The sequence below is a fragment of the Bos mutus genome, chromosome X (assembly GCF_027580195.1).
Source record: "Bos mutus isolate GX-2022 chromosome X, NWIPB_WYAK_1.1, whole genome shotgun sequence".
Classification (NCBI taxonomy): Eukaryota; Metazoa; Chordata; class Mammalia; order Artiodactyla; family Bovidae; genus Bos; species Bos mutus.
Genome location: NC_091646.1, coordinates 113,292,489 through 113,318,852, shown reverse-complemented (window position 1 = coordinate 113,318,852; position 26,364 = coordinate 113,292,489). Strand labels below are relative to the sequence as shown.

The following is a 26,364-nucleotide window of genomic DNA, read 5'->3' as shown; positions in this document are numbered from 1 at the left end:
AATGAAAAGATAAAATGTGCAAGATGAAATGCACACTTATTAGCTTAAAATGGACCTTTTTTTCCCCCCTTTAAGAGTCACATAATCCTAAAGCACAAACAAACAAGACCCTAAGATCACAGCATTTGACATTATTTCCAGGGTAATATAGTGAGTTCCCATTTTATAAATCACATTTATCATCTCTCTCTGAAATAGGACAAGGAAACCTATTTTGATAATGCAAGAAAAATCTCAGAGTTTCACCGGCCTTGAGAGAATTTTGGAAGAGTTGTTAGAAGCCTGATAGCATTTATAGGATTTGTTTTCATATGGATCACAAATATGTATATACTTTACATAATTTTGTGCACAACTATCAAGCTGTAAAGAGTTTAAATCTTGGCTTTTAGGCCAAAAAGTCTTTGGGGTGGGGATAACACACTGTCTGAGAATTGCTGGCTACATAACCCCCTCTCTGCCCGCCACTCTGTCCTCTCCTAAACCTTGTGTGCTTCCAGGTAGAGTGGTCTGCACCCACCACCCAGACTCCCCAGACCCTTGCCTTGGTTTCTGCTGCAGCCACAGTAGCAGCTCTTTTTCTCTCATGAGAGTTCCGTCTGTAGTCATCTCCCTTCTGGCCTCTTCTTGAAGAGATGAGCTCTGATGATCATGATCTGACGGCCATTCCAATTCTCCCTAGCCAGTGAGTTTCTTTCTGTTGAGATACCTTTTGTTAATGCCCTTATTGTCAGCAAGACCCCAACAGAGCTCTCAGGCACTGGGACCATTTAGTATTAATTCTTTGATCCTTCAGTCATGAAGCCCTGGCTGTTCATTTCCCCTGTGCTGTTTGCCTACTTCTTTCCTTTCCTTTCTGAAATTTCTTCTAGAGAGACAAAAACAGGTAAGACCAGAGAAAACCAATGAGTCCTGAAACGTCTCAATTTCCTTCACACCCTTCTGTGTAACCCTAACTGCGTGTCCATGGTTTCTTTCAACTTTGAGTTAATATCCTGCCACTAAACACTCAGACATTCAGGGAATTCTAAGTACCGTAGTTCCTGTTATTGGTTTTTTTTTTTTTTTGGTCCACTGTGTGATGGCGACTTTCCTCTCTCAAATGGCCTTGCCCAAGTAAACAAAGAGGTCACTGATTCCCATAATTTATCATTTTGTCTTTTTATGTTAGAAATAGTCAGAGTTGGACTTTAATGTCCTTGAAAAAGAGATCATTCCTTAAGGAAATCTGAAACTAAATATTTAACAGCCTGAGAGACTGAATCACAAGTCTCTGGTCAAACGCTGGAAAGTTTTATCCTGAAATCAAGATGTTCTTTGCTTGTTTACTGGCAGAGGAAAAAGACAAAATATCAGCCAAAAGCCTCCACAGATCTGAACAGAAATAACTCCTTAGCTAAAGCTGACCTGCACTCACCCCTCTGCCTTCTAGCAAGTCATCCTTTCCGTTTCCTTTGTTTTATGTATGGTTCCTTGAAATTACCAGGTTTTCTCACCAGTTTCCCAGTTTATTTTAAGTCTACCTCATTAAAATTCAGCTTCTCCCAGGGTATACCTTTGGTGCCACATTCACTAGTGCATTCCCAGGGCCCCATCAGTGCCTAGTACACAGCAAAACCTCAGAAATACCCATTGATGAAAAAAATAATCAAGAGAAATGACTTTCTCTCTGGGTGTGCTACAAAATCATTTTAAAAGAATTTTTTTAATGCTTAAAGAAAGCCAAGTGAATGTACATAAAGGATTCCTAATGTCATAAAAGTATAAAACTAGCTTACTCTTCCAATCTCTTAAAATGAGTTTAGGTTAAGAGTAGGGAAGAGTTGAAGTTCTAGACCAGATAAAGGCTGATTTGGGATGAATGAGGAAGTTATTAAGGATTAATGAAAAAGTCTGTTTGGGCTTCCCAGGTCCTGCAGTGGTAAAGAATCCACCTGCCAATGCAGAAGAGACACAAGAGACACTGGCTTCAGTCCTTGGGTTGGGAAGATCCCCTGGAGTAGGAAATGGCAACCTGCTCTAGTATTCTTGCCCGGAAAACTCCATGGACAGAGGAGCCTGACAGGCTACAGTCCATGGGTCTCAAAGAGTCAGTCACAACTGAGTATGCTCACACACACTGGGCAAAACCTATAGGTGGGGCTTACCTGCTCTCTGCCAGTTTTCCTGGTGTCAGCTGACCTTAGAGGATGGTGGGGATAAAAGACATGGAACACTGTCTTGTGAGCTCCTCTTACTTCTGGTCTTCCATGGTACAGGAGTCATTTGTGTCAAGTTAGCTGGCTAGAGAGGACAAGATGGTTGGATGACATCTCTGATTCAATGGACATGAACTTGGGCAAACTCCAGGAGTTGGTGCGGAACAGGGAAGCCTGGCGTGCTGCAGTCCATGAAATCGCAGGGTCGGACATGACTTGGTGACTGAAGAGCAGCAATCGCTGCCTCTGCCATCACTGCTAGAAGGCCCAGTGGTGATCTCAATTCTTGGGACCACTACTGACCACATCTCCAGGAGGAGATGGAAGCGTTTCTTGGGGAATAATTCTTCATGGCTTTCTTATGGTTCTGTACCCCTCGTTAGCTGAGGTGCTGACTGCCTTTGTTCCAGGCTATCTTTCTAAGGATTTTTGTACAATGAATAGCCTTCAAAGGTTGAAAGAAAACATCTCCCCCCAGGGTAGAAAGCAGGATTGTTGCCCATTGTAATAAAGAACATGACACCCTCCAGGGCAGATGCTGGGCTTGTTTGCTTGCAGTCCATTATCAAAGATGCAGGTTTCCAAAGCTTGGGCTTGCTCAGCTGAAATGTAAACCCTTGTGTGTGTCACTTATGCCTAGGCTGCCGCTCCATGGGACTTGGTGACTTGTGAACAGGAAACACACGCTGCTCCCTGGGCCCTGACTCAGAAATGTTGTTTGTCTAATTCGGGACTCTCGTGTCTTCTGCCAGTGCTTTTCAGGAGGCTAACTGACTAGCTTGCAGGTAGCTTGAAACCCTTCACTGTTCTTGATGGTCCCCCATGCCCCACCCTGTGCCAAGGTCCTTTATTTCCTGCAAAATCAAAAATTCTGGCAAGGGATCCATGTGGGACATAGAACCCTTCCCTGAGGAGCAGAGAACTGCAGCCTCAAGACCGTGGTAGGCAATCCAGTGGTGATAAATAGAGGTATGTCCAAGTCTAGGAAATCGACATTGTCTGTATGAAGATGATTACAGAGTGACTACTGTAATACTAGGAATGCTAATTTATTACTCATAGACTCTTCCTTCATGTAAGATACTCCATGAATGTTATTCAATGAATAAATGAATCAGTAGCCTTCCTGCTTCCAAACATGGTTTGAAGAGATTTCCAATGGAAAAAAAAAAAAAAAAGATCATTTGTGTATTGAAAGAAGAATGGGAAGAGGTGATTCAGGACAAGAAGGGGAGGAGGGTATGAAAGGTACAGTTTTGCCAGGCACTTTTAAGACTTTGTTTCACTTAATTTTCAAAGGACCCTTCAATAAGAAAGTTCTAGAAAAATATGAAATGGCTCTGTGAATGTAAGGTCCATTGGGTAGCTGGCTCCTATCCACCTCTGCTAGGAAATGGTGCATGCAGAGTTTGAACTCAGGTTTATTGGATTTTGAGGGACCCATTTCTCTGTACAACATCACACCGATGGCCTCATCTCAAACTGGGGCTTTCTGACAGCTCATCAAAGAGAAAGGTGGATGAAATGCATGGTCTAAAAGAGGAAAGCCTATTAGGTTCCTCTCTCATGGGTTTGCAAAGAGGTGAACACAACTTAGCAACTGAACAACAACAACTCATCTCACAATAGAAGGAAAGAATGGGGAAAAGGAAAAAGAAGAATACAAGGCAAATATAGAGAAGAGGAAAAAAAAAGCCTGCAATTTTAGCTACAATGTCAGATAGGATATATTATTTACTGTTCTGAACCCCTTCAGCTTAGAAACTGCAATAATAACAATAATCATTCTTATTATGTAAGTCCATTAAACTAAACACCGATGATCTTATTAAGTGTATCATTCTACTAATATCTTTAGCAGAATTTGCATTTGAAGAAAAGTATAAGATGATAAAAGCATAACTTGACAAAACCTGGCTGTTCTGTTAATGCTAGCGAGTTAGCTGCAGTGATTGTTACTCAAAGTAGAACCTTAGCTTCTCTGGGAGTTCTGGAAAGCTCTATGTAAAGGTTATCTTTAAAGTGTAAGAGCATGCTCTGAACGGAGACTTTTTTCTATTTTTTTTTTGTAAGAAAAATTTGATTTTCTTACGAATATTTGCTGTTAGCTCAGCTATCTAACACAAAAAAGAGTATTTTGTTTCAGATGGGGCAAAATATAGATCTAAAAATTTTAAGTGGATCATGGTTTGAAAGGGGAGTGATTAGTGTGATTTAAAGCAGTTTTAATTTTATACTTTAAAACTGTGTGTGTGTGTGTGTGTTTGTGTGTGTGTATTAATGATAACCTAATTTTACTGCCCCAGACTTAAAGATTTCTTGCTGCCTGGAAAACTAGTTCATCTATTAGTACTGAAATTGATTCAAGGTATTTGTGCTCAAATTTCTCCCAAGAAGCCTCCCGCCTTTGTTCTGTAGGGACACCCAGTTCCGACACTGTTCTTAATATCCTGTTTTCGTTTGTCAGCCCTCTTGTCCTTTTCAATGCCCTGTTCCCATGTTCCCTGTCTGTCTCATGTGGTGCTTTACAATAACAATTCAGAACAAAAGAGTCCCTCCTCTTTCTGTTGCCTTAAAAAAAAAAAAAAAAGACTTCATTCCCTGACTGTAGGGCTTGAGTGATCACGGGAAGTATTGAAAACATGTTCTTTATAAGAGTTAACCAGGAGTTGTAAAGGAGGGTTACTTTTCTTTATTTTTTAAGATCGCAAAGTGGCTTCAGGGTCACGTGAACACAAGGATTTTGTGTATGGCTGACTTTGAAGTGGAGAGTAAAAGCAATTTCCGTTGAGAAGAGAAACTATGATATTGGAGATAATTCCCGTATCTATTCTTAGAATAAGAATTAGTTACTGTGTAACGTTGTCATTACCTGAGGACACAGCTGTGCCTGTCATGTCCTCGAACCTAAGAGAAAAGTTGGGCATTGCCATACTGGCCATCATCCACACCTATCTACTCATACATTTTCCTCCTGGTGATAAGTTGCGGGAAGGGGAGAGTGTACAAGGGGCAAGGGTTTTTCTAGGTAGAATTTTCTTGCAAAAATCCAGCTCCACTGGTCTTGTCCTTCAGAGACTAGACCTCTTAAATGGTTTTGCTCATTTTGGGGTCACCTCTTTGAGATATGAGTGACAGATTTTGGGGGTCACTTTTAAAAGTTGGTGTGTTTTGATTTTTCATGTAGAAATTATTGACAGGTTTCTGTTTTTACATGTAGGAAGGAAAGTCTTTTCTCATGCAGGACAGATGCTGTGACCAAGAGGTATGTGAAGAGTACTGGCAAGTCCCAAGGAATTTTGCAAAGGTGCTTTTATACCCATATGTGTGTGGGTGTGTACATGTATATCCAAAGCTAACTGCATTGTAGGTATACATAGGATTTTATATAGACATAGAAGTAGTTGTCTGAATGTATGTGGAAGTGCCTACTGTATTCTGAATACACTTGGAAAAGCATTTAGGAAAGGCCGTATTGGAGCCCTTTTTAGCTGATTGATTTCACAGGACTCAGTGGCCTCCATTTCTGCCACCACCACACTGTTGGGCCTGCGCATCCAGAAGGTTCGATTTAGATTTCTGTCAGGAGACTAAATGTGACACATTCTCACTCCCTTCTTCCTCTTTCAAGTCTGCTCTCACGGCCTTCAGAACCAAATTCTTGCCTGACACCCAGTACAGCATAGACCTGGAAAACATCAGTCATTTTCAATTTAGTGTAAAATAGGTTCCATTTGTCTTTAAAACCGGATGCTTTCTTTCTTAACATAAACTGGAAAAACTGAAATGTCGGCGTCCCCCCAACAGTGGGAAATTTCCTGTTGAGGTGGTCAGATTGTGCACTCTAGAAGATGATAGAATTTGTTGTTGTTTATCATTTTCCTTGGCTTTTGTGGGACAGAGTAAATGTTTCCTGATGTCTCAGGCTAATTTTTCCACAACAGCGCCAAAATGTCTCAGAGAAATCTTGACAATTTTCATGTTGTTTTAACAAAAGCAGTCCTTTCAAATCTCTTAATGAACAGGTCTTTCCAGTTCTATTGGATGATGTACATGTGTCCCTTCCATGGACAGTGAGGACTCCTTTGGGAAGTCATTTGTAGGTGAAATTGAGTAACCCTTTTGTTTATTGTTAAAAGACAAACAAAATTATGGTTTGTAGAGACATAAGTCTAGAAAACGTATGTTTGCGTTTTTATGTCCAAACATGCGAGGCGTGCTTTGGTTTACCATGAGGGGTGCAGTGGCATGAAAGTAGCTGTCGCAATGTGCAGCCCAGGTGACACAGGGAAGCCGTTCTTGCCTGCTGCTTGCCCCTTATCAACTTTGTTCTCCAGGGACCTCCCTGGTGGTCAGGTAGTGAGGACTTCACCTTCCAATGCAGGGGTTGTGGGTTTGATCCCTGGTCAGGGTGCTAATACCCCACATGCCTCATGGCCAAAAAACCCAAAAACATAAAACAGAAGCAATATTGTAATGAATTCAATTAAGGTTTTAAAAATGGTTGACATCAAAAAAATAATTTAAAAAATGTTTGATGGACTTTGACATTAAAAAAATGTTCTTTAACTTTCTTGGGTTGAGTCCAAATATCTGGTTGATAAATTGAATTGTGCAGGTTTGCAACCAATGTTGGTTTTTAATTTAATTTTTTTTTTTACACTTTCCTGATGATTTACTTTCGTTGCAATTTCTTGCCTTGTGCAGTGTGATAAGCGACATCCTTGAAAGAACTGCAGTGCAGGGCAGGTTTTTCTTTTTTTGCTTTTGGGAAGACAACTTCCCTTTCTTCCTTCAGACAATCAGCTTTTAAAAGATTACTTTCCATTCTTGATTCACTCTTTCTTTGCCATTCTGGAGAGTGAAATCTGGGACACTCATCGCAGATTTGCTGTGTGTGTGTGTTTATGTTTGTATTATATGTACATATGCCTGCAGTACAGCAGACCCAGGTTCAATCTCTGGCCCGGGAAGATCCCCTGGAAAAGGGAATGGCAACCCACTCCAGTATTCCTGCCTAGAAAATCCCTTGGACAAAGGAGCCTGGCGGGCCACAGTCCATGGGGTCACAAAGAGTCGGACACAACTAAGCAGCTTTAACTCCTGTATGTACATATACACGTATGATATGCCTATATGATATGCATGTAGACAATATACGTATATATAGTATCTATACATATGTGTATATATATGTAAAGCTTGCTTGTGAGTGTATGCACATATGTGTATATTTATAGGTATAGTTTCAGTTGTTTCTCAGGATGACAGATTGTGATTTAGATCTCTTTTCTCAAAGAAACAATGACTGCTTTATTGTGTCTATACAAGAGATCATGACTCCTGATATAGCATTTAAAAAAAAAGACTTCTTCTCGATAGTGTATTTTAATTCAAAAGATAGATGCAAGGTAATACATTACCTTTTTTTGTTAAAAAAATAACAAAGCAGTGTCCCGAGCATAATGTGATCACGTACTCAGAAGGAGGCTGAGAGGATCAAAATGCAAGGGAGTCCTGTGCGCGTTGGTGACCCCGGGCAGTGGGCAGGCACGACTCCCATTGGCAGCGTACAAAGCTGGCATCCGGCGCTTAGCCGTCGGACACTGACCCGCTCTTGATCCCTGTGAGCAGTGAGGGTACAGATCCTAGTCGCAAATCATGCTTTGGGGGCGGGGGGACTAGGCAGCGGGTATTGACCTGACCTGAGCTGCCTTTTCATTTGGTTCAGATGAGCACTGAGTGGGCTAGGGCCCAGGGGAGCCACGACGGGGTCCGAGGAAAGGGCAGTTTGAAAAGCCAGAGAGAGTTTTGATTCTTCAACTCAGCAAGCCTGGCGGGGTGGATGAGGTGGAGCTGGCCTTCCTGGAATTGTCGCGTCGATTTTCCTGTTGTGTTTCACTGTTGACGCTCTCACAGACATACAGGACCGCTCCGGCACTGCCTGCCACCCACCATCTGGTCTCGGTGGCCTGTGTGTCATTTCGTGGGTCCCCCTCCTCTGCCTACGGCGATGTTTCTTCAAAAAGAACTAGGGTGCAGTCCATTGGTGGGTATTCAAGGCAATCTTTTCGTAAGAATCTGTGGAGATGCTAAAAGAACTCTTTTGGACAACTGTGCTGTTTCCTGTTTTTAACCTGTTTATCCGTCTTTCAGTAGGATGAATGGCATTTCTGAGACTGTTGAGGGGGTTTCTTCACTCTTAAGACAGGGCAGAATCAAGCAGTTGTTCCTGGAGAAATCAGGATTTTTTTTTTTTTGCATTGTCATTTGTGTCTTTTTGCTTATCTGCTTGTATAAATGAACTCCAGAAGGTGTATTTAAGCATTCTGTTAAGTAAATTTGGAAGACTGGGTTTCAATTAAAATAACCAGACAGTGTGACCTAGCTCCCATTTCTCCTTAATTTTTATCATTAAAGCCTGGATATCCCTGAAGACATCTGCCAGGCTTCCAAGTGATTCTTTTCAGGAATGTTCATTCATTATTAATCAGGTTGTGTGGGCAAGAGAGTATGTGATTATTTTAAAGAATGTCCTGGAGATCCAATTACTAAAAAATGAGCGAGTTCTAGACAGACGTGGATGGACAGAAAAGGGTTTGCGAACAGATTAATTCAATTTGCATGAATTCCACCAGGTGGGTGTTGACTGAAATTAAAAGTCTTTCCTGACTCTCAGTTCAGGTACCAGGTAAAACATTTTTTAACTCCAGTACCCCTTAGAATACAGGTGAAATGAGAACTGATTAAAACATCTCTTGTCCTCATTAGTTATTTTAAAGCTTGGGGCTAGTGCCTCAGTGCTTATCTGCATGCCACTTTTTGTTTTTCCATCAGTTCCTCTGGTCCCCTACAATGTGGTTGGCAGAAATTCTCACTTGTCTGCTGTGATGAAGTGAACGAATTTGTGTGCTGATGATTGGAGGTTAACCACAGTGATACTTCAGAGGCATTACCTTTAGAAGGTTATGGGATCACTTTTTTCACCTGTTCCTACTCGATGTATTATTTCTACTGTTGCTTTAAGAGCCTTTTTGCATTTTGACTGTTCTGTGCCGTAATTTGGGGTGGGATAAATTGTGGTATCAGTTTCTAGGCTTTCAGGTTGCCTTTACATTCAATTGAAGCTCCCTTGATCCCTCTTTCTATCCTATGGTTCTCTTTTATTGTGCATTTACTGACTCACCTGCTTCTCAAATCAGCCAGGATTCTAATGAGTAAAATAGTATTTGGGTAGTGTTTTTACTGTGTGGTATTTATAACTCAAAAATGAAAAACTAAACCAGGATAGAATATGCAGATATTGAGTGCTTGTATTACGTTTTAAAAATACTTGGTTTGTGGTGAATTCATCTGGGGTGGAGCTCTCAGTTTTTACTGAGTTTCTGTTAGATCATGTTTGGGGTTTGGAGATGCAATTTATCTGACGTGAGACCAAGTCCTTTCTGAGTTTAGTCTCTTTTGCAAATCCTGCCTCACCAACTGAGGTTCAGTTTCAGTATCTTCCAATTCCCAAGTTTTTAGTCCTCTGAAAGTCTGTATTTCTGCTGATCCAAGATGAAAACATTATTCCACAGTCCTTTAAAAAATACTCCACCTATGGCTCTGGAAAAGAGAGAATCCCGTAGCAAAAATTCAGATGGCAGTAAGTCTGCTCAGTCTTAATTACTTATGTGAAGAGAGAGAACAGGAAATTGACTTGATCCTGTTTCTGAAATTTATGACTCTTGAAGACGTAAATGTATGCATAGCATTTCCAAAGCTGTCTCTTTTTTCTGATACTTTTAGGAATTTCCTTTTCCAAACCAGTTTTAGGTGACTTGGTGTAACGTTGTGCAGTTTTGACGGTGTTTGTCCTCTCAGTTGCATTTTGGTAAAACATCAAGCTTGGTTTCCATACGCCAGAGCTATTTATGGGGAGAGATGGAGGAAGTGCCTTGCAAATCATCTGGGCAGTGGCTGAGAGTGACCTGATATTAACAATTGACCACAGGCCACCCAGTGTTGGTATCCAAGTTTCTTCCTTGGTCTGGTGACTCATTAATTTCCCTCATGGTGATGGCTTTCAGAACTGTACAAAGTGAGGTCCTAAAAGTAAAATTATAGGTGGCTAAAATGCATGTTCTTTTTCACAGTCTCCAAATGAGAAAAGTGATTACTTTTGATGGAGTATGCAGACATGACATAGAACACCTGTAGGGAAGCATTGAGAGTGGATTTGCCTTATGATTAAGACACCAATGTCTCTATTAAGAGAAATTGGGAATAAAAAAGTCAGGGATGATGTGCTGATAATTGTGTGCATGCAAAGTCGCCTCAGTCATGTCAGACTCTTTGTGACCCCATGGACTGTGGCCCACCAGGATCCTTTGTCCGTGGGATTCTCCAGGTAAGAGTGTTGGAGTGGGTTGCCATACCCTTCTCCAGGGGATCTTCCTGACCCAGGGATAGAATCCGAGCCTCTTAAGGCAGGTTCTTTACCACTGGAGTCACTTGAGAAGTTCACAATTTAATGTCTCCTTATTCTAGCGGGTGATTGAATTCATAGAATGCCCTTTGTCTGGAGATTCCTTGGTCACTTCTTGATTATATATGGGTGAAATTCCCATGGAACTTTGAACTGGAAAGGCTGTTCATCGACTTTGACTAGGGATTAAACTTTGCAGTGCATGCCATCTTCACAGGGGTCCTAGGTGTTTCTTCAAGGTGCAGGTTATGGTTGTCATAGCAGAAGTCAGGAGAGACTACAAGGACTAAAGCTGTGAAATTCTAAAATGAGCTACCGAGCAGGATGGTGGGAAGGCTTGTGACAGCAGAGGCAGGGAGTTAAATGTTTTCTCTGCGTTGACTTGTCAGATGAATAGTTTTGCATCTTACTTCAAAGCAGAAGCCAAAAAAGATGAAACCAACATATACGAACCCTCTTAACTTCTGTCTCCCTGCTTTAGCACATTCATCCCTAAGGGCAGTCCTGCTGAGTTCAGCCATCTCCCTTCTCGAGCCTAATACCATCTCTGAATTCTTTCAGTCCCAAGGGCCTTGTCTTCTATTGGGAACTTTCTCCTCCCGTCTCTTTGCTTCCGTATCCTGTACCCTGGACAAAAGAAGGCCTTTCTCCCTCCAGGAAAGTCCTCCTCCTGGAATGAGTGCTGGTTAAAGATGATGATACCTAGAGCCCAGAGGGAGCAGTGGCTTCTTCCAAGGCACCTGGGTCAGCCAGCTCACCATAAGCATCGCCTGGGTGTCCAGGTCCAGTCTCTCTGTAGTGCTCACTGCTAGCTCTCCTGCCGGCTTTCTATTGATGAAAGTGAAAGTGAAACTCACTTAATCATGTCCGACTCTTTGCGACCCCATGGACTGTAGCCCACCAGGCTTCTCTGTCCCTGGAAGTCTCTAAGCAAGAATACTGGAGTAGATTGCCATTCCCTTCTCCAGGGGATCTTCCTGACCCAGGAATCAAACCCAGGTCTCCTGCATTGTATGCAGATTCTTTACCAGCTGAGCCACCAGGCTGACTAGTGATGAATTTTCTGTTGATCTATAGATGATTTTTCCTTAACTCACAAAGGCATGAGTGTCTTATATCCAATTTCTATCATGCAGAGTTTTGAAGGGGGAGGTAATCTTCTGGCTCAGGCTATCCATTCACTACTACTACTACTACTAAGTCGCTTCAGTCGTGTCCAACTCTGTGCGACCCCATAGACGGCAGCTCACCACGCTCCCCTGTCCCTGGGATTCTCCAGGCAAGAACACTGGAGTGGGTTGCCATTTCCTTCTCCAATGCATGAAAGTGAAAAGTGAAAGTGAAGTCGCTCAGTCGTGTCCGACCCTCAGCGACCCCATGGACTGCAGCCCTCCAGGCTCCTCCATCCTTGGGATTTTCCAGGCAAGCGTCCTGGAGTGGGGTGCCATTGCCTTCTCCAGTCCATTCACAATTGGCCTCAAATTTCGATTATGAATGTTACCTCCATATGAAATTCATGTTTGTGCTCACACATGCCTGCCTATATCAGTCCCAGGGCTAATCTGATGACTCATTTAAATCTGCGACTCATTACTGATCACTCTGTTGGGTACTAGGAAATACTCCTTTTAAATAAATATTTTAGTTATTTTGTGAAGAGGATAGTTATTTTGTGTCTTTCAGCTAAAGCTTTACTTGGCTAATGGTAAACATGTAAGTCATGTCACGCTATTTAGAGCCATCTTTTAAAATGTTCTTCTTGTGGAATGTGAAATCCCTCCACACCATAGTGGCCAGGGCTCTTCGGACCTCTTGGAAGCTTGTCTCTCATTTTTTTAAAAAAGCAGAAAACAAAAGAAAATGGAGCATGAAACAAAAAAAAAAGTGACAAGAGAAAAAAGTGATTTGTGCTAGGAAGAAAAGCAAAGACAACTGCTAAGAGCAGAAAATGGTCCCATTTCCTGGGTCTCTGGTACAGGAGGTGAGTGATTGGGACTAAGATTAAAGAAGCAGCTTGGGAGAAAATTGGGCAAGGTTTTTAAAAGATAAGATGTCAGGACTGAGACTTTGGGCAGCAGGGAGCTGCTCAATGTTTTGTGCCTTTAAGAGAAGTCACCAGAAGAAATGATGATGCCAAAGCATGTTGCACAGGTGAAACTGAAAGACAAAAAGTGGGAGGCAATAAGTCAAATTAGGAGGTATTTTTGTTCTTGTGTAGCATTTGTTTTTGTTCATTTGTTTTGGGCAATAGTGTGGGAATACAGTAGAGATCTGGATCAACACAGAGGCAGTAAGAACAGAGAAGTCAAAGAACTACTAAGATTTGGTATTTGCATGTCTTGGCTAATGATTTGGATTTGGGGAAAGGTAAGTGTATGGTTTCCTATTATGCTGTGACCAAGTACCACAAGCTTCATGGCATTAAAGAAGAACACTGGGAGTTGTTAAGTCTGACACTGGTCTCACTGGGCTATAATTAAGGTATATCTACAAGGCTGTATTCCTTCTGGAAGTTCTAGCTGTGATCCTCATCTTTTTTGGCACCAGGAACCAGTTTTATGGAAGATTACTCTTCTGTGGACCAGGGTTGGGGGATGGTTTCAGGATGATTCAAGGGCATTGCATTTGTGGTGCACTTTCTCTTAGTATGACATCAGCTCCATCTCAGATCGTCAAGCATTATATCCCAGAGGTTGGGGACCCCTGATCTAGAGGATAATCTGTTTCTTTATTTTCTCTATCTTCTGGAGGCTGCCCATATTCCTTGGCTTATGGCCTCCTCCCATTTTCAAAGCAGTCTTATCAGGTCTTTTTCAAGTAGCATCATCTGACACTTCTCTCTTACTTCCTATTTCCACTTTTAAGGACTCTCATGATTATATTGAGTCCCACTGGATGATATAGGCTCATCTCCTTGTTTCAAGGTCAGCTGCTTAGCAACCTTAATTTCCATCTGCAACCTGAACTCCCATTTGCTTTGTAAGATAGCTTTGGTGGGGCAGGGACATGATTCTGCCTCCCCTGAGAGGGAGGAGTAGAAAATGAGGCAAGCCTCTGAGTTGTGCTAATCAGGAGAATGGAAGCACCATGAGGAGATACCAGGAAGCTTGGAGAGCAGATGGGTTTGGGACAGAAGCTACTAAGTCCCATGGGATGCACACTGTGAGTTGAGGTGCTTATAGTAAATGAAGCAAGGTACTGTCCATGCTACGAGATGGTGCTGTGAGAGTCTCGCGAGCCTAGGAGTCAGAGAGGCAGTACATGGATGAACAAACAACCTGGACATCTTTTTGATGGAAGGTAGCCTGGCCCTTTTAAAAACACCTAGGCTTTGTGGCTCAGCTGGTAAAGGATCTGCCTGCCAATGCAGAAGACTCAAGAGACGCTGGTTCGATCCCTGGGTCAGGAAGATCCCCTGAAGTAGGAAATGGCAACCTGCTCCAATATTCTTCCCTGGAAAATTCCATGGACAGAGGAGCCTGGTGGGCTACAGCCCATGGGGTTGCAAAGAGTCAGAAGTGACTGACTGTACATGCATGCACACACAGGCTTGGCTTAGCTGGAGAAGTCAGATGTGTTTAGAGAAGAAAACCAGAAAAGCCCCATCTCAGTGCTACACAAAATGGGGAAGGGGAGGTAAAGGAGGCAGGGAGAGGTGTGGAAAATAAATATCTGTTTATTCATTTTTCATTTTAAAGAAGTGCTTTCCTCCGAAGTCTTGAGTCTGTAAGAAAGTTTTGCGAAAAGATGTCTGGCGGCCAGTGCTTCCCAGGATCCAGTGCTTAGCTGCATCCTGTGACCAAAGCCTCTACCGCTGAGGGCTGTGATTGCAGAGAATTGGAGAGAACATCTGTGGGCTACCTCAGGGACACACAGCTAGGAAAGCAGAGCTGTGGATCAGACTCCATTGTCTGGCCACCCGCCCAACTCTCTCCCCTCACTCTTCTGTGCCCTGTTATGGACCATAAATGGTGGACGAGCAGAGGTGTGAACTGTGAATTGTTTTGCATCCCTGGTTTGTTGCAAAGGTTCCCACGATGACCGACATCCTCCTCTGAATGAGAACCAATCAGCCCATTCAGAAAATTCTTGAGCTATAGCATTTCCTGACGGTGATATGCACGTCTGATTTCCTTCCATTGTAGTGAAGGCTAAGAGTCAATGTCTCTCTCTCTCTCTTAATTGGAGGCCTGGAAATTAAATTGCAGGAGTTCAAAAAAGAAAAAGATAACATTTTCACAAAATCTACTCCCACTCCCACATCTCTGTGTGTTTGATGACCCCCTCTTCATCTCTAAAACCCACCTTGTATGTTGCCTCCTTCAGGAAACTTCTACATCCTCTTCTCCCCCAGTCTTTTGTTATGTTGGATGACAATTTGTTTTTTCTCTCCCATAATAGACCATAAGATCACTGAAGGTGGAGGGGAGTGGGCAGGTGTTATCATTAGTTGTCCCAAGACCCCTTACCTAGAGGGAGTTCACTATTTGGTGAAAGAATGAATGGTATTTTCATGTCTCAAAAAAAAAAAAAAAAGATTATTTTAAAGAAAGCTAGAAAATAAGCCATGCCATTTTTTTTTAAGAGAAGGGAATGGCATCTGTGCTTAGTGGTAATATATTGTTGAGTGGTTTCACAAGAATATCGCTACCATGGGAAAATCTGGATAAAAGTAATAAAAATGAGATCTGCTGTAGACAGCAAATCAAAATCCCTTCCTTTCTGGCAGCCTACAGGCCAGAGGTTCAGAAAAATGGCCAAATCTCACTTTGCATCTCGATATTTTGTCATCACTTAATACAATTAACCAACAGCATTTATAGCGTAGATACTTGTATAAAGCGCCACGCCAAGCGCCAGGGCAATAAAAGAAAAAATGATCCATTTCTGAGCGGCTGCTATTAAATCGTTCTTAGGTAAATTGCCCCTGAGGACTTGACTCACATCGTGTCCGTGGATGGCAGGGTGGAATCCTGTCGTCTGGCATTTCCCATTAGCACTCGAAACTTGTGTGCGCTTGTTGAGGTCTTATCCTGCCGGCGTGGCTATTGTTGCCAGTGCGGCATTTTATTCATACCTCTCTGAAAGTGCTCTTCATTTCTATTTTGTTGACTCTACATGTCTCTGTCTTCTAAAATACGGGTCAGCAGAATAAGATATGTATGCCAAATCCAGCTTGCTACCTGCTTTTGTAAATATAATCCCATTGGACAGCCAGATCATTCATTTCTGTATTGCATATGACTGCTTTTGCCTGCTACAGTGGCAAAATTGAGTCATTGCAGAAGAGACTGTCTGGCCTGCAGTACCAGAAACATGTACTGCCTTGGCCTTGATAGAGAAAGTTTGCTGACCTCTGTTCTGACATATTGAGAGATTATTGAAAGCAAGGGTTATGTTTTATCGTTTCTGGGTTCAGCCCCAACGTTGGTACTTATTTTAACTCAATCAATGAATGTTCGAGTCTTAATACATGTGAGACACTGTTTTAGGTGCTGGTGGTATGTCCCTCAAAGAGCAAAGCAAAGTCTGTGCCCTCCTAGAGCCTGATACTCTAGTGGTGGGGCCATGGGGAGAGATGGAGCAGTGAACAAACTAATAGACTATGTCGGTGAATGTTATGGAAGGAAACAAATGGATATGGGGAAGACAGGTTGCCATGATGGGTAAATGGGTGGTCGCTGTGGGAGTAGGGGAATTCATTTCATGTGGGTTCATGAAGAAGGTGACGAGCAGTCATTCCAATGACCTTGCCAAGGGGAGACAGGACGTGCGTGGTGCGTTTGAGAGATCACAAGGAGGCTATGTGCCCAGAGCAGAAGAAGGGCTGGCGTGGGAGGAAATGAGGTCATTGTCTGAGTCTGTGTTTTCTGGGGCTGGTTTTATTCTATGAACTTCTCCCTGAGTGAGATGGGAAACCCCTGGAGGCTTGAGCAGAGGCGAGGCAGACTCTGTCGTGTGTTAACAGGCTCTTCTGAGTGGAGGATAGACTATGGAGGGGTGGGGGGCAACAGTGAGAAGAAGCCAGGAGACCATTTAGAAAAATACTGTGATCATCCAGGTAGGGGAGGATGTTGGCTTGGCCCATGATCATAGAGGGAAGGAGATGAGGAGGAGGCCTGATTCCAGCTTCTCGAGCTAGCTCACTACCTAGCATTCAGTAAATGTCTCTTGAATAAAATGTCAGTGTTTCCCTTGGGGTCCACAGTGGAATCCCCTGTAGAAATTCTGACTGTGCTACTCTGGGATGAAATTCTGACACCTGCCTAAAAATGCAATCATCAAAGCTCTCCAGACAAGCTCAGTCCTCTGGCGAGATCTATCAGTAGGTGTTCTTGTTTCAGCTGCCAACATAGTAGACCAAAGGATCTACCTTTTTCCTTTACTTGACATGCTTCTGCTGATGGTAAGTGAGAAGATATTTGACTGAGAGATTATTCTGTTTTCCCATGATTAACCAAAATGACGATTAATGGGTAAAACCTTTCAATTTATTCTAAGCCATCTGTAGGAAGGAGTTGGCCAGGACTGAGTGCGGATCATAAGTTTCTCAAAACAGCAGCCCTGGGCTTTCCATTGCAGGTCGTGCAACAATAAGCAATCTTTAATATTTCAAATCTCAGCTGCCCGTTTATCCTTTCTTCTATAGTTAATATCAGAAGATGGCTGGAGAGGTCTTTAAGATGCCAGGCTTCTATGAAGCCGGCAGCTCTTTAATTTTTCACGAGGCCGGCACATCCTTTATGCTTTTAATGATCAGCTACCGTTTGGTTGATAATGAGATGAGCACTGGTTTAACCAAAGCACACCATGGTATTTCTGAGGGATGCTGTTTCAGAGAGGGTGAGGGCATTCTAGAAACAGCGAATTTTGTAAATAAATGGAGGTGTGAATACAAAAAAGCTGATTGTCAGAATCACTAAACAGCTTTGGATGTGAAGCCTTCCCATGAATCCGGCTGAGAAAACCCCCTGGAGGGTGATTTGAACATCGCCTCTCCTGGGTGAACTGCACTATTGGGTGAACGGCACGATTCTCCCACAGTCTGCAGCGGGCTGCAGCTAACGCGCCCGTCACTGTTGCGCAGACCTCTGCTAATGGCCTTGAAAGGGAGAAGGTTCAAAGAGGCTTGGTTCCCAGGCCTGCTAATGAGCATGAGGCCTCTTCCCTCTTAATGAGCCAGGGTTTATGTGGGATTCTTTGCCCTCCCCTTTTTGAAGGGAAGGCAGGCGAGAGTTCACAAAGCAGCAAGTCTTGCCGTCAAGGGGAGCGTGCAGCTGGGCCACCCGAAGACAGCCTGGAGGGGAGCAACCAAGCTGCCAGAGGTCGTGCCCAGGCCAACGTGGCTCTGAGTGTGAGGCTGGACTCCTGCTGGCCATGCCTGTCGCTGGCTACAGTGACAAGCCCTTGATGGGAGATTTTAGGCTGGGAGGGTTGCTTATGGTCCATCGGCAGCCCTTTAAATTTCCTCTGTGGAGCGCAACTACCTTCAAGTGCTTTCTAAACTGCAATCGTCACCATTGTTATAACTTAGCAAGTGAATATTGTAGCCACTACGATCCTTGTTCTCATGAACCACATTGTTAGTACTTAGCTCACCGCAGCCGCTAAAAAGCCCCCAGATATTCTTCTCCACTTCTCTCTGCCCACCCACGTCCCACTGCTGGATTAAACAATAGAATTATTCAGAAGAGTAACAAAAACATGCCAGAAACGTTGCCTCTATCACAATCATCTTTGTGAAAGTCACTTGTTTTTTTTCTTGGGGGTGTATTTGGGAAACTGACATCCCTGGTTGCAGCGTTATGATTGCCACTGAAACCACGCAATTGATTTCATACACATTTCACTCCCGCTTCTACAATAACTGCCTTTCTCCTCTGAAGCCTGGTTCGGTATCAGAGTAGCAGCCCTTAAAGCACATATACTTAACATGTCAACTCATAAATGCAAGGTCATGAAAGACTCTGTAGTTCATTAATTACTGTTTCTACATTTTTGTTTTAAAACACAAGGAAAACTTGGCCATAACACAATAAGATTATTGTGATTAGATATGGAAATTACAGTTTCAAGAAGTTGCCGGTTTGGAGGGAGACCCTTTAAAGAACAAAATTGCAAAAAAAAAAAAAAAAAACATTAAATTAAAAAAAATGCTGCTTTTGGCGACAGGAACCTTGAGGAGATGTTAGCTGATATGCTGGCTTTGGGTGTCCTTCCCCCTCCCGCCCCCGCCTTATTTCCCCAGTGAATAGAGAATTATTTGGAATGTACACACATTTACCCTCCCGTGACCTGTGTGTGGAATTATTCTGAGATGCACTCAAAGCTGACAGCCCCCCATGGCTGACCCCCTCACGCCTAATCACATCTTACGTTCTGTTTCCAGATAGCTGATCAGCTTCCTTGGATTTCACTGATGACCCAGGAGAGCTTTGCCTGAAGATGGAAACACTGGAGTCGGAGCTGACCTGCCCTATTTGTCTGGAGCTCTTCGAGGACCCTCTCCTGCTCCCCTGCGCACACAGCCTCTGCTTCAACTGTGCCCACCGCATCCTGGTGTCACACTGCGCCACCAACGAGTCCGTGGAGTCCATCACCGCCTTCCAGTGCCCCACCTGCCGACATGTCATCACGCTCAGCCAGCGAGGTCTAGACGGGCTCAAGCGCAACGTCACCCTCCAGAACATCATCGACAGGTTCCAGAAAGCTTCAGTGAGTGGGCCCAATTCCCCCAGCGAGACCCGCCGGGAGCGGGCATTCGACGCCAACAGCATGACCTCGGCCGAGAAAGTCCTCTGCCAGTTCTGTGACCAGGATCCTGCCCAGGACGCTGTGAAGACCTGTGTCACTTGCGAAGTGTCCTACTGTGACGAGTGCCTAAAAGCCACTCACCCGAACAAGAAGCCCTTCACAGGCCACCGTCTCATTGAGCCCATCCCGGACTCGCACATCCGGGGGCTGATGTGCCTGGAACACGAGGATGAGAAGGTGAATATGTACTGCGTGACCGATGACCAGTTAATCTGTGCCTTGTGTAAACTGGTCGGGCGGCACCGAGATCATCAGGTGGCAGCTTTGAGTGAGCGCTATGACAAATTGAAGGTTAGTCCGATCCGCCTTAAGCCAAACCCCTTTGTGCCAGCAAATGTCATGGAAAGAAAAAGTGTATTCACTGCTAGCTACGTGGCAGGTGAAGGTTGTCTCTTCGCCTTTTGTTATCTGATTCGTTGTAGCATGTTTTTTTGGCAGCCTGGCCATGTTACACAATAAGAGTATCTTGTAAAAGTTGACTGCTGCTTGTAATGTTAGCGTTGTCAAGGTGAGAGTGAATTCGGAAAAATCTGGATTATTTTCAGTCCTTGTAGTTGAGAGAGAGCAGGAGAGAGAGAGAGAGCAAGAAGGAATGGCAGATAAAATCTGGGTTTAGGCATTTGTGGGGGCATTTATTTTCCTCACTCATTTCACTGGCATCGTACTAGTATCTAGTTACTGCCCAAACAAAGAAGAGAGGGAAGAGGAATACCAAGAGCAAATGTGGGATTTTAGAGGACATGTGAACTTTTATTCCCGGAGTAAATGATATCCAGCTTACTGGTGGACTGGAGTGTTCCAGTTGTCTCAGATTTACAAGAGAATTTCTTGTCGTGGAAGCTTTTTAACCCAGTAAGGGTAGGGGCAAGTGTGTGTAACTTCATTTTTGCCCTGGAACTCCGAACTGAACTCTGGCTTGGGGAATGATAATTAATATGACTATCCATCTCATTTTAAAAATCACTCTCTAAACACAGAGAGAAGTCCCCAGGGGAGAAATAAGCCAGGTCTCCAGGTGTCTGTTCATCTGCGGGCAGCGGTGGGTCTAATTATTGCAAACTCAGCCGAGCGAGTTTGCTCTGATCATGAGACACTTCTGTCAATTCTGTTCACCAGCTAATTTTAGATCATAAGATGCCAATTAAAAGGAAAGGAAGTATGAATTAAGAGCTTTGGGTAAATATATATTGAAGTCCTTCCTCTCAGGACACACAACACCATGTTGTTGAGCAAACACAATGAATCACATGATCAAAAGCATTACTACTCAAAGCAGATCATCACCTCTCACTAATAGTTCCTGTCACTTTTTCTCGCCGCTGACGTGGGCTTGTGTTTATGGGGACCACGTCGTGATCTTTGCTTTTAAACGTCATTTGGGGAACAAACCTATCACCTGAGCAGCATGCCTCACTCAAAGTATTCATTGATGACTAGTACAGATCAATCTAGGAAGTTAAGCCTGAGGATGGGGGCAATACAGACAAGGGAAGACAGATGCTGACTGGATTTCTAGTGTCATGCACAAAGGTGGCCAAAAGCACACCTCCCAAGTTCTTAATAGCAAAGCAATGTGTGCGTGAATGTGCTGCTAAAATTCTTCAGAAATTGCTGTGGCTATCAGATTTTAGAAACCATGGTGATCTTTCTGCCCTTTTTTGTTGGGGGACAGAATGTGTAGGATGATTGAACGTTGGCGTTCCTTTCCCCCTTCCTTTTTTAAAAACTGAAGTATAGTTATTTACAGTGTTGTGGTGGTTTCAGATGTACAGCTAAGTGATTAAGTTTTATATATTTATATATATATATGTGTGTGTGTATATATATATATATATATATATATATATATATATATATGTTGTCTTTTTCAGATTGTTTTCCCTTATAGGTTATTACAAAATGTAGAGTAGCATTCCCTGTGCTCTATAGTAGATCCTTGCTGGTTGTCTATTTTATATATAGTAGTGTGTATATGTTACTTCCAAATTCCTAATTTATTCCTCCCCCCAACCTTTCACCTTTGGTAAGCATAAGTTTGTTTTCAAGAAGGTAAGTGTTTTTGCTTTCGAAAACGTAAAGCTGCCAGATTGGATTTTTTTCTTTATAAAAAAATGTTTCTGTAATTGGATTAACACTGCTCTTAATGACCACGTGTGAAAACACCACACTGAGGTTCGATATTCAGCAACTCCAAGACTTGATATTTAAACTTGGTATTTGAGTTCTTCTCATTCATTTTGTCCCATCACAGAGGAGTCCTTAGTTATTTACATCTCCAAATTTAAGAGGAGACACTTACATGCTCTAGCCCATTTTGTGATGAAAATGAAATTCTTCAATTATGAGCCCTGAACACTTGTCTAATCAAGCCAGTAGGCTAGTGGTCATTTATACTGTCACCAGGAGGGCCTGACAATTTATGATCCTGGTAGATTTTTTTCTTCTAATTACAGAAATATAAGCATATAAACAGCACCCAGTAGGCTGAAACACATTTATAGCTGCTCAACAAAGTATGCTTATAAGCATTTATTTACAGCCATTTCACAAAATATGCTTATCAGCATTTAAACAAGGAACATGCTAGCATAGCCTGTTTGTTCTAAAACATGCCACTTATGTTAGAACAAAAAAATCATAGAATAGATGACATTTGGGTGTCCATGGTATTTCAAGACCTAAGTACAGTCTAAACATCAGGTTTTTGAAGAAAGGAATAGCATACTGAAAGGGCCAAAACAAAAAAAAATGGTATTTTTGTTTATTACTTTGACCTGAGAAAGTAAATGTGTTCTGTTAGTATATTTTCCTGAGACTTTAGCATCACTTACAAAAATGGATTTCTGATGATATGGAAACAAAAGCATGGAGAAATTTGAGAATGCTTTCATTCATAATGTGATAGATTTGCTTTACTTACTTGAATATGTAAGGACTAAGGTGTGTGCTGTTTGAAAATTTTTTTTTTACTTCTGTTAGTATAAGTCCATTATTTGAAGAAAAGGAATTCTGCAGTGATCATGAGGAATAATTCTTTTAATAACACTCAATAACTTAGAGGGATATTTTTTCATTAGTTCTCAGTATACATGTGTTGATATAGAGGATTGGAATATACTTTTGTACATTACAACTATTTTTCTAGACACAAAAGGAATAAAAAGGAAAACTTTCAGCATGTAGAATTCATGCAAATAAAATCTTTCACATCATTTGAAATCACATCAAGTCAAGAATCTAATGATGCTTTCAGAGACTGTGCATTGGGAGATAATCATAAAATATTGAAACAAAGAGAAAATTAAACTAGCATTTCCTGAACTCTGTTTTAAGATAAAAAGAGAAAAGTCTTCCTGGCAAGTGCATCTCTAAATGGAGCCTATCATGATGTGGACCTTTTCACATCATTTTAATTGAATTTTAAGAAGCCTCTCAGTGCTCCAAACTTGATTCAAAAGTTTGATTAGTGAACCAAGTGACATATAAGAGAATTGAATAGAATGCATTCCAGAGTTTTCAAGAAATTACAATTCAGTAATTTCTTCTCCTCTGTTACACCATACAATGTTGGAGCTCTTGTTTCTTTCCTCTGGTCCCACCTATAAAAATATACAAACCCAGAAAAATTGATCTTTCCTTGAACTTCAATTTTAGCATACTCTGACTTCAAGTTAGCTGAAACTGAAGTTCCAAATCACTGTTTTGCTCTTCTGACTCTGATTGGCCTTCTTTTGGCTGCGGGAGTTAATTTGCGAAATAATCCCTTTCAGTGGGTCATCTCATTACAGTTTTATAATAGTTTGATAAAGGTTCCAGTTAGATCTCAGCCTTCCTATGTAGCCCTTCTCTTCTGGAGGTAGAGAGATGGGATTTCACTTTTGGGCTTCATTTATAGATCGTGTGGGGGGTCTATATTTTTGGAAATCTTCTACTTTATTTGCCATTGGGGAAGTTGTAAGTGGAATCTGAGCTAGACTTTTTACTTTTTCCTTAGAATTTCTATGATTTGTTTCTTCTTTGAAAATAGTCACTGGTAGAGTGCAGGTTCCAGGGAAAGAGTGGTGTGTGTGTGTATGTGTGTGTGTGTGATGCATATGTGGGTAGAGGCTGGGGATGCTGCTACATCCTACAAGGTGCAGGATGGGCCCCCACCACGTAGAGTTGTCTGGTCCCAAATCTCAGCAGTGCCCAGCTTGAGAAACCTTCATCTGTGGGAAGAATTTAGCATTTAGCACTGCATTGGTTTGCCAGGGCTGCTGCAGCAAGGGCCCACAAACTAGGTGACCTACAGGAAAGGGATGTATTGTTGTACATTTCTGGAGACTGTTGTTGTTTAGTTGCTCAGTTGTGTTTGATTCTTTGTGCCCCAGTGGACTGCAGCCTGCTAGGCTCCTCTGTCCATGGGATTCTCTAAGCAAGAATACTGGAGTGGGTTGCCATGCCCTCCTCCAGGGGACCTTCCCTACCCAGGGATCGAACCTGTGTCTCCTGTATCGGCAGGCAAATTCATTACTACTGAGGCTGGAAGTCTTCAATCAAGGTGTCAGCAGAGTTGATTCCTTTTGAGGGCTGTGAGGGAAGGATGTGTTCCAGGCCTTTCTCCTTGGGTTGTTGGTGGCTGTTTTCTCCATATATCTCTTCACATGGCATTCTTCCTGTGTGTTTATCTTCGTGTTCAAATTTCCCCTTCTTGGCATAATTTTTTTTGGCTGCCCCACGTGGCATGCAGGATCTTAGTTCCCCCATCAGGGATCAAACCCATGCCACCGACATTGGGAATCCTGAGTCTTAACCACTGGATGGCCCAGGAAGCCCCAAATTGCCCCTTCTTAACAGGACACCAGTCATATTGGATTAAGGGCCCACTCTACTCCAGTATGACTTCATCATAGCCAATTATAGCTTCAGTGACCTTTAAGGTCGCATTCTGAAATATTTGGGGCTAAGACTTCAACATACGAAGTTTTAGGGGCCACAGTCTAACTCATAGCAATCACTTACTCCAGTGTATACCTGGTTATCTAGTCAATTGAGCACACAATATGTCTCCCTTGATGATTTAATCACCCTAAGTTAGGCAGAGACCTTTGGCTCCCACTGCTCCATCACCCACCTAAGACTGACTACAGGATCTTGCAGATAATGAATTCCCAATAAATATTTGTCAGCTGCTTCACTGATGATCAACTGTTAACCCTACTTGAAAGCTTAAATTCCATTCGTAATAATATTACAGATATTCATTCTGATATATGATAAAGAATTCTGTAAGATAATTTCTGGGTTTCCTTGGTGGCTCAGATGGTAAAGAATCCACCTGCAATACAGGAGACTGGGTTCAATCCCTGAGTCAGGAAGATCCCCTGGAGAAGGGAATGGCAGCCCACTCAGTATTTTTGGCTGGAGAATTCCATGGACAGAGGAGCCTGGAGGGCTACAATACATAATCACAAACAGTCGGACAGGACTGAGCGATTAACGCTTTCAACTTGAAGATAATTTATAAATAAGAGCAGAGCCAGATATACATTATATTTTATCCACCTGGACATGACTCATTATTCTGGTCTGTATTGCACTTGATTGGTTTAAATTTAATGGTATGAATTTTGATAAACTAGATCTCAAATCAGAGAAGGCAGTGGCAACCCACTCCAGTACTCTTGCCTGGAAAATCCCATGGACGGAGGGGCCTGGTAGGCTGCAGTCCATGGGGTCGCTAGGAGTCGGACACGACTGAGCGACTTCACTTGCACTTTTCACTTTCATGCATTGGAGAAGGAAATGGCAACCCACTCCAGTGTTCTTGCCTGGAGAATCCCAGGGACAGAGAGCCTGGTGGGCTGCCGTCTATGGGGTCACACAGAGTCAGATATGACTGAAGCAACTTAGCAGCAGCAGCAGATCTCAAGTACTTGTTCACCTTTGTTTTATGCTCCTATATGATGGACAGTTGACAGACCCATTATACCTACTGTTTCCTTTATCCTCCCGTATCTGAGATGTAGATTTTTTGGAGAGGTCATGCAAAAGTAACTTAGTGTATGCTTCATAAAGGCGATATGAACAGGAACAGTCCCCCTCCTCCCTGGAGCTTATAGTTTAGCAGAGAGTTCCAGTAGGTAAATACTTTCTCTGTTCGTGGGAGGAAACTCTGGGTACACTGTACCCAAAGGAGGGACACCAATGCCAGACCTGAGAGACTTTAGGGAAAGGCTTCCTGAAATAAAGGCCATTACATCTACCGTTGCCAAGCTTCTTATTAGAAGACTGACAAATTTAGTAGACATCCATAGATTCTTTGGTATCATTCTTTTTTCTATTTCCCACCTGTGACATCCCTTGTGGAGCCCTGTATCTTTTTTCAAACGGGTTCACAGTAAGTCTAGGCTAGATTTTAATCTAACATGTAGATCATGACATTTTGTCACCTGATGCCATTGGGGATATGTGAATGTCAGACATATGTCTTCCAAAATGTTTTGGTTGTATGAGTTCTCACCTGTTCCAACTAGCCCCTTCAAATTTCTATTCTGCTTATGCTTATTTCATGGGAACAATTCTTTAGTTTCTTTAGAATCTTCCCATGTGACAAAATACAGTTTCCAAATACTTGTGAAATATGTTAAAGTTGTATTTTAATTTTCTTAGTTGGGTACAAAAACTTTTTATGATATACAGAGTAAAAGAAGACATTTCGAGGGATATGTTCTTAACAGTAAACTTAAGGCTCCATCTTTCTCCTCTCTCCTTTTCATCTCTTCCCCGTGATGAATCCCCTCTCCCTCCCTTACCTGCAGAGAGGACTGTCTTACCACCTGATGATTTATTATTGGGATAATTTCTGAGGAGTTCGGAGAATTCTGGGAAATAGACAGGTACATA

The 26,364-nt window shown here is 42.5% G+C and overlaps 1 protein-coding gene across 4 annotated transcripts in view; it reads left to right on the top strand.

The window, feature by feature from the left end:
* The window catches only part of MID1 (midline 1), a 401,570-nt gene that overhangs the window by 243,830 nt on the left and 131,376 nt on the right, over window positions 1-26,364 (top strand). For 2 of the 4 annotated variants that reach the window (XM_070365608.1, XM_070365606.1), the window contains exon 2: window positions 19,055-19,770. In XM_070365608.1, coding sequence (XP_070221709.1) covers window positions 19,111-19,770 — 660 coding nt within the window. In that variant the 5' untranslated portion in view covers window positions 19,055-19,110. Of the gene's footprint in view, window positions 1-8,073; window positions 8,248-19,054; window positions 19,771-26,364 lie in introns of those variants that run through there. The other 2 variants (XM_070365607.1, XM_070365609.1) reach the window with 2 other exon arrangements.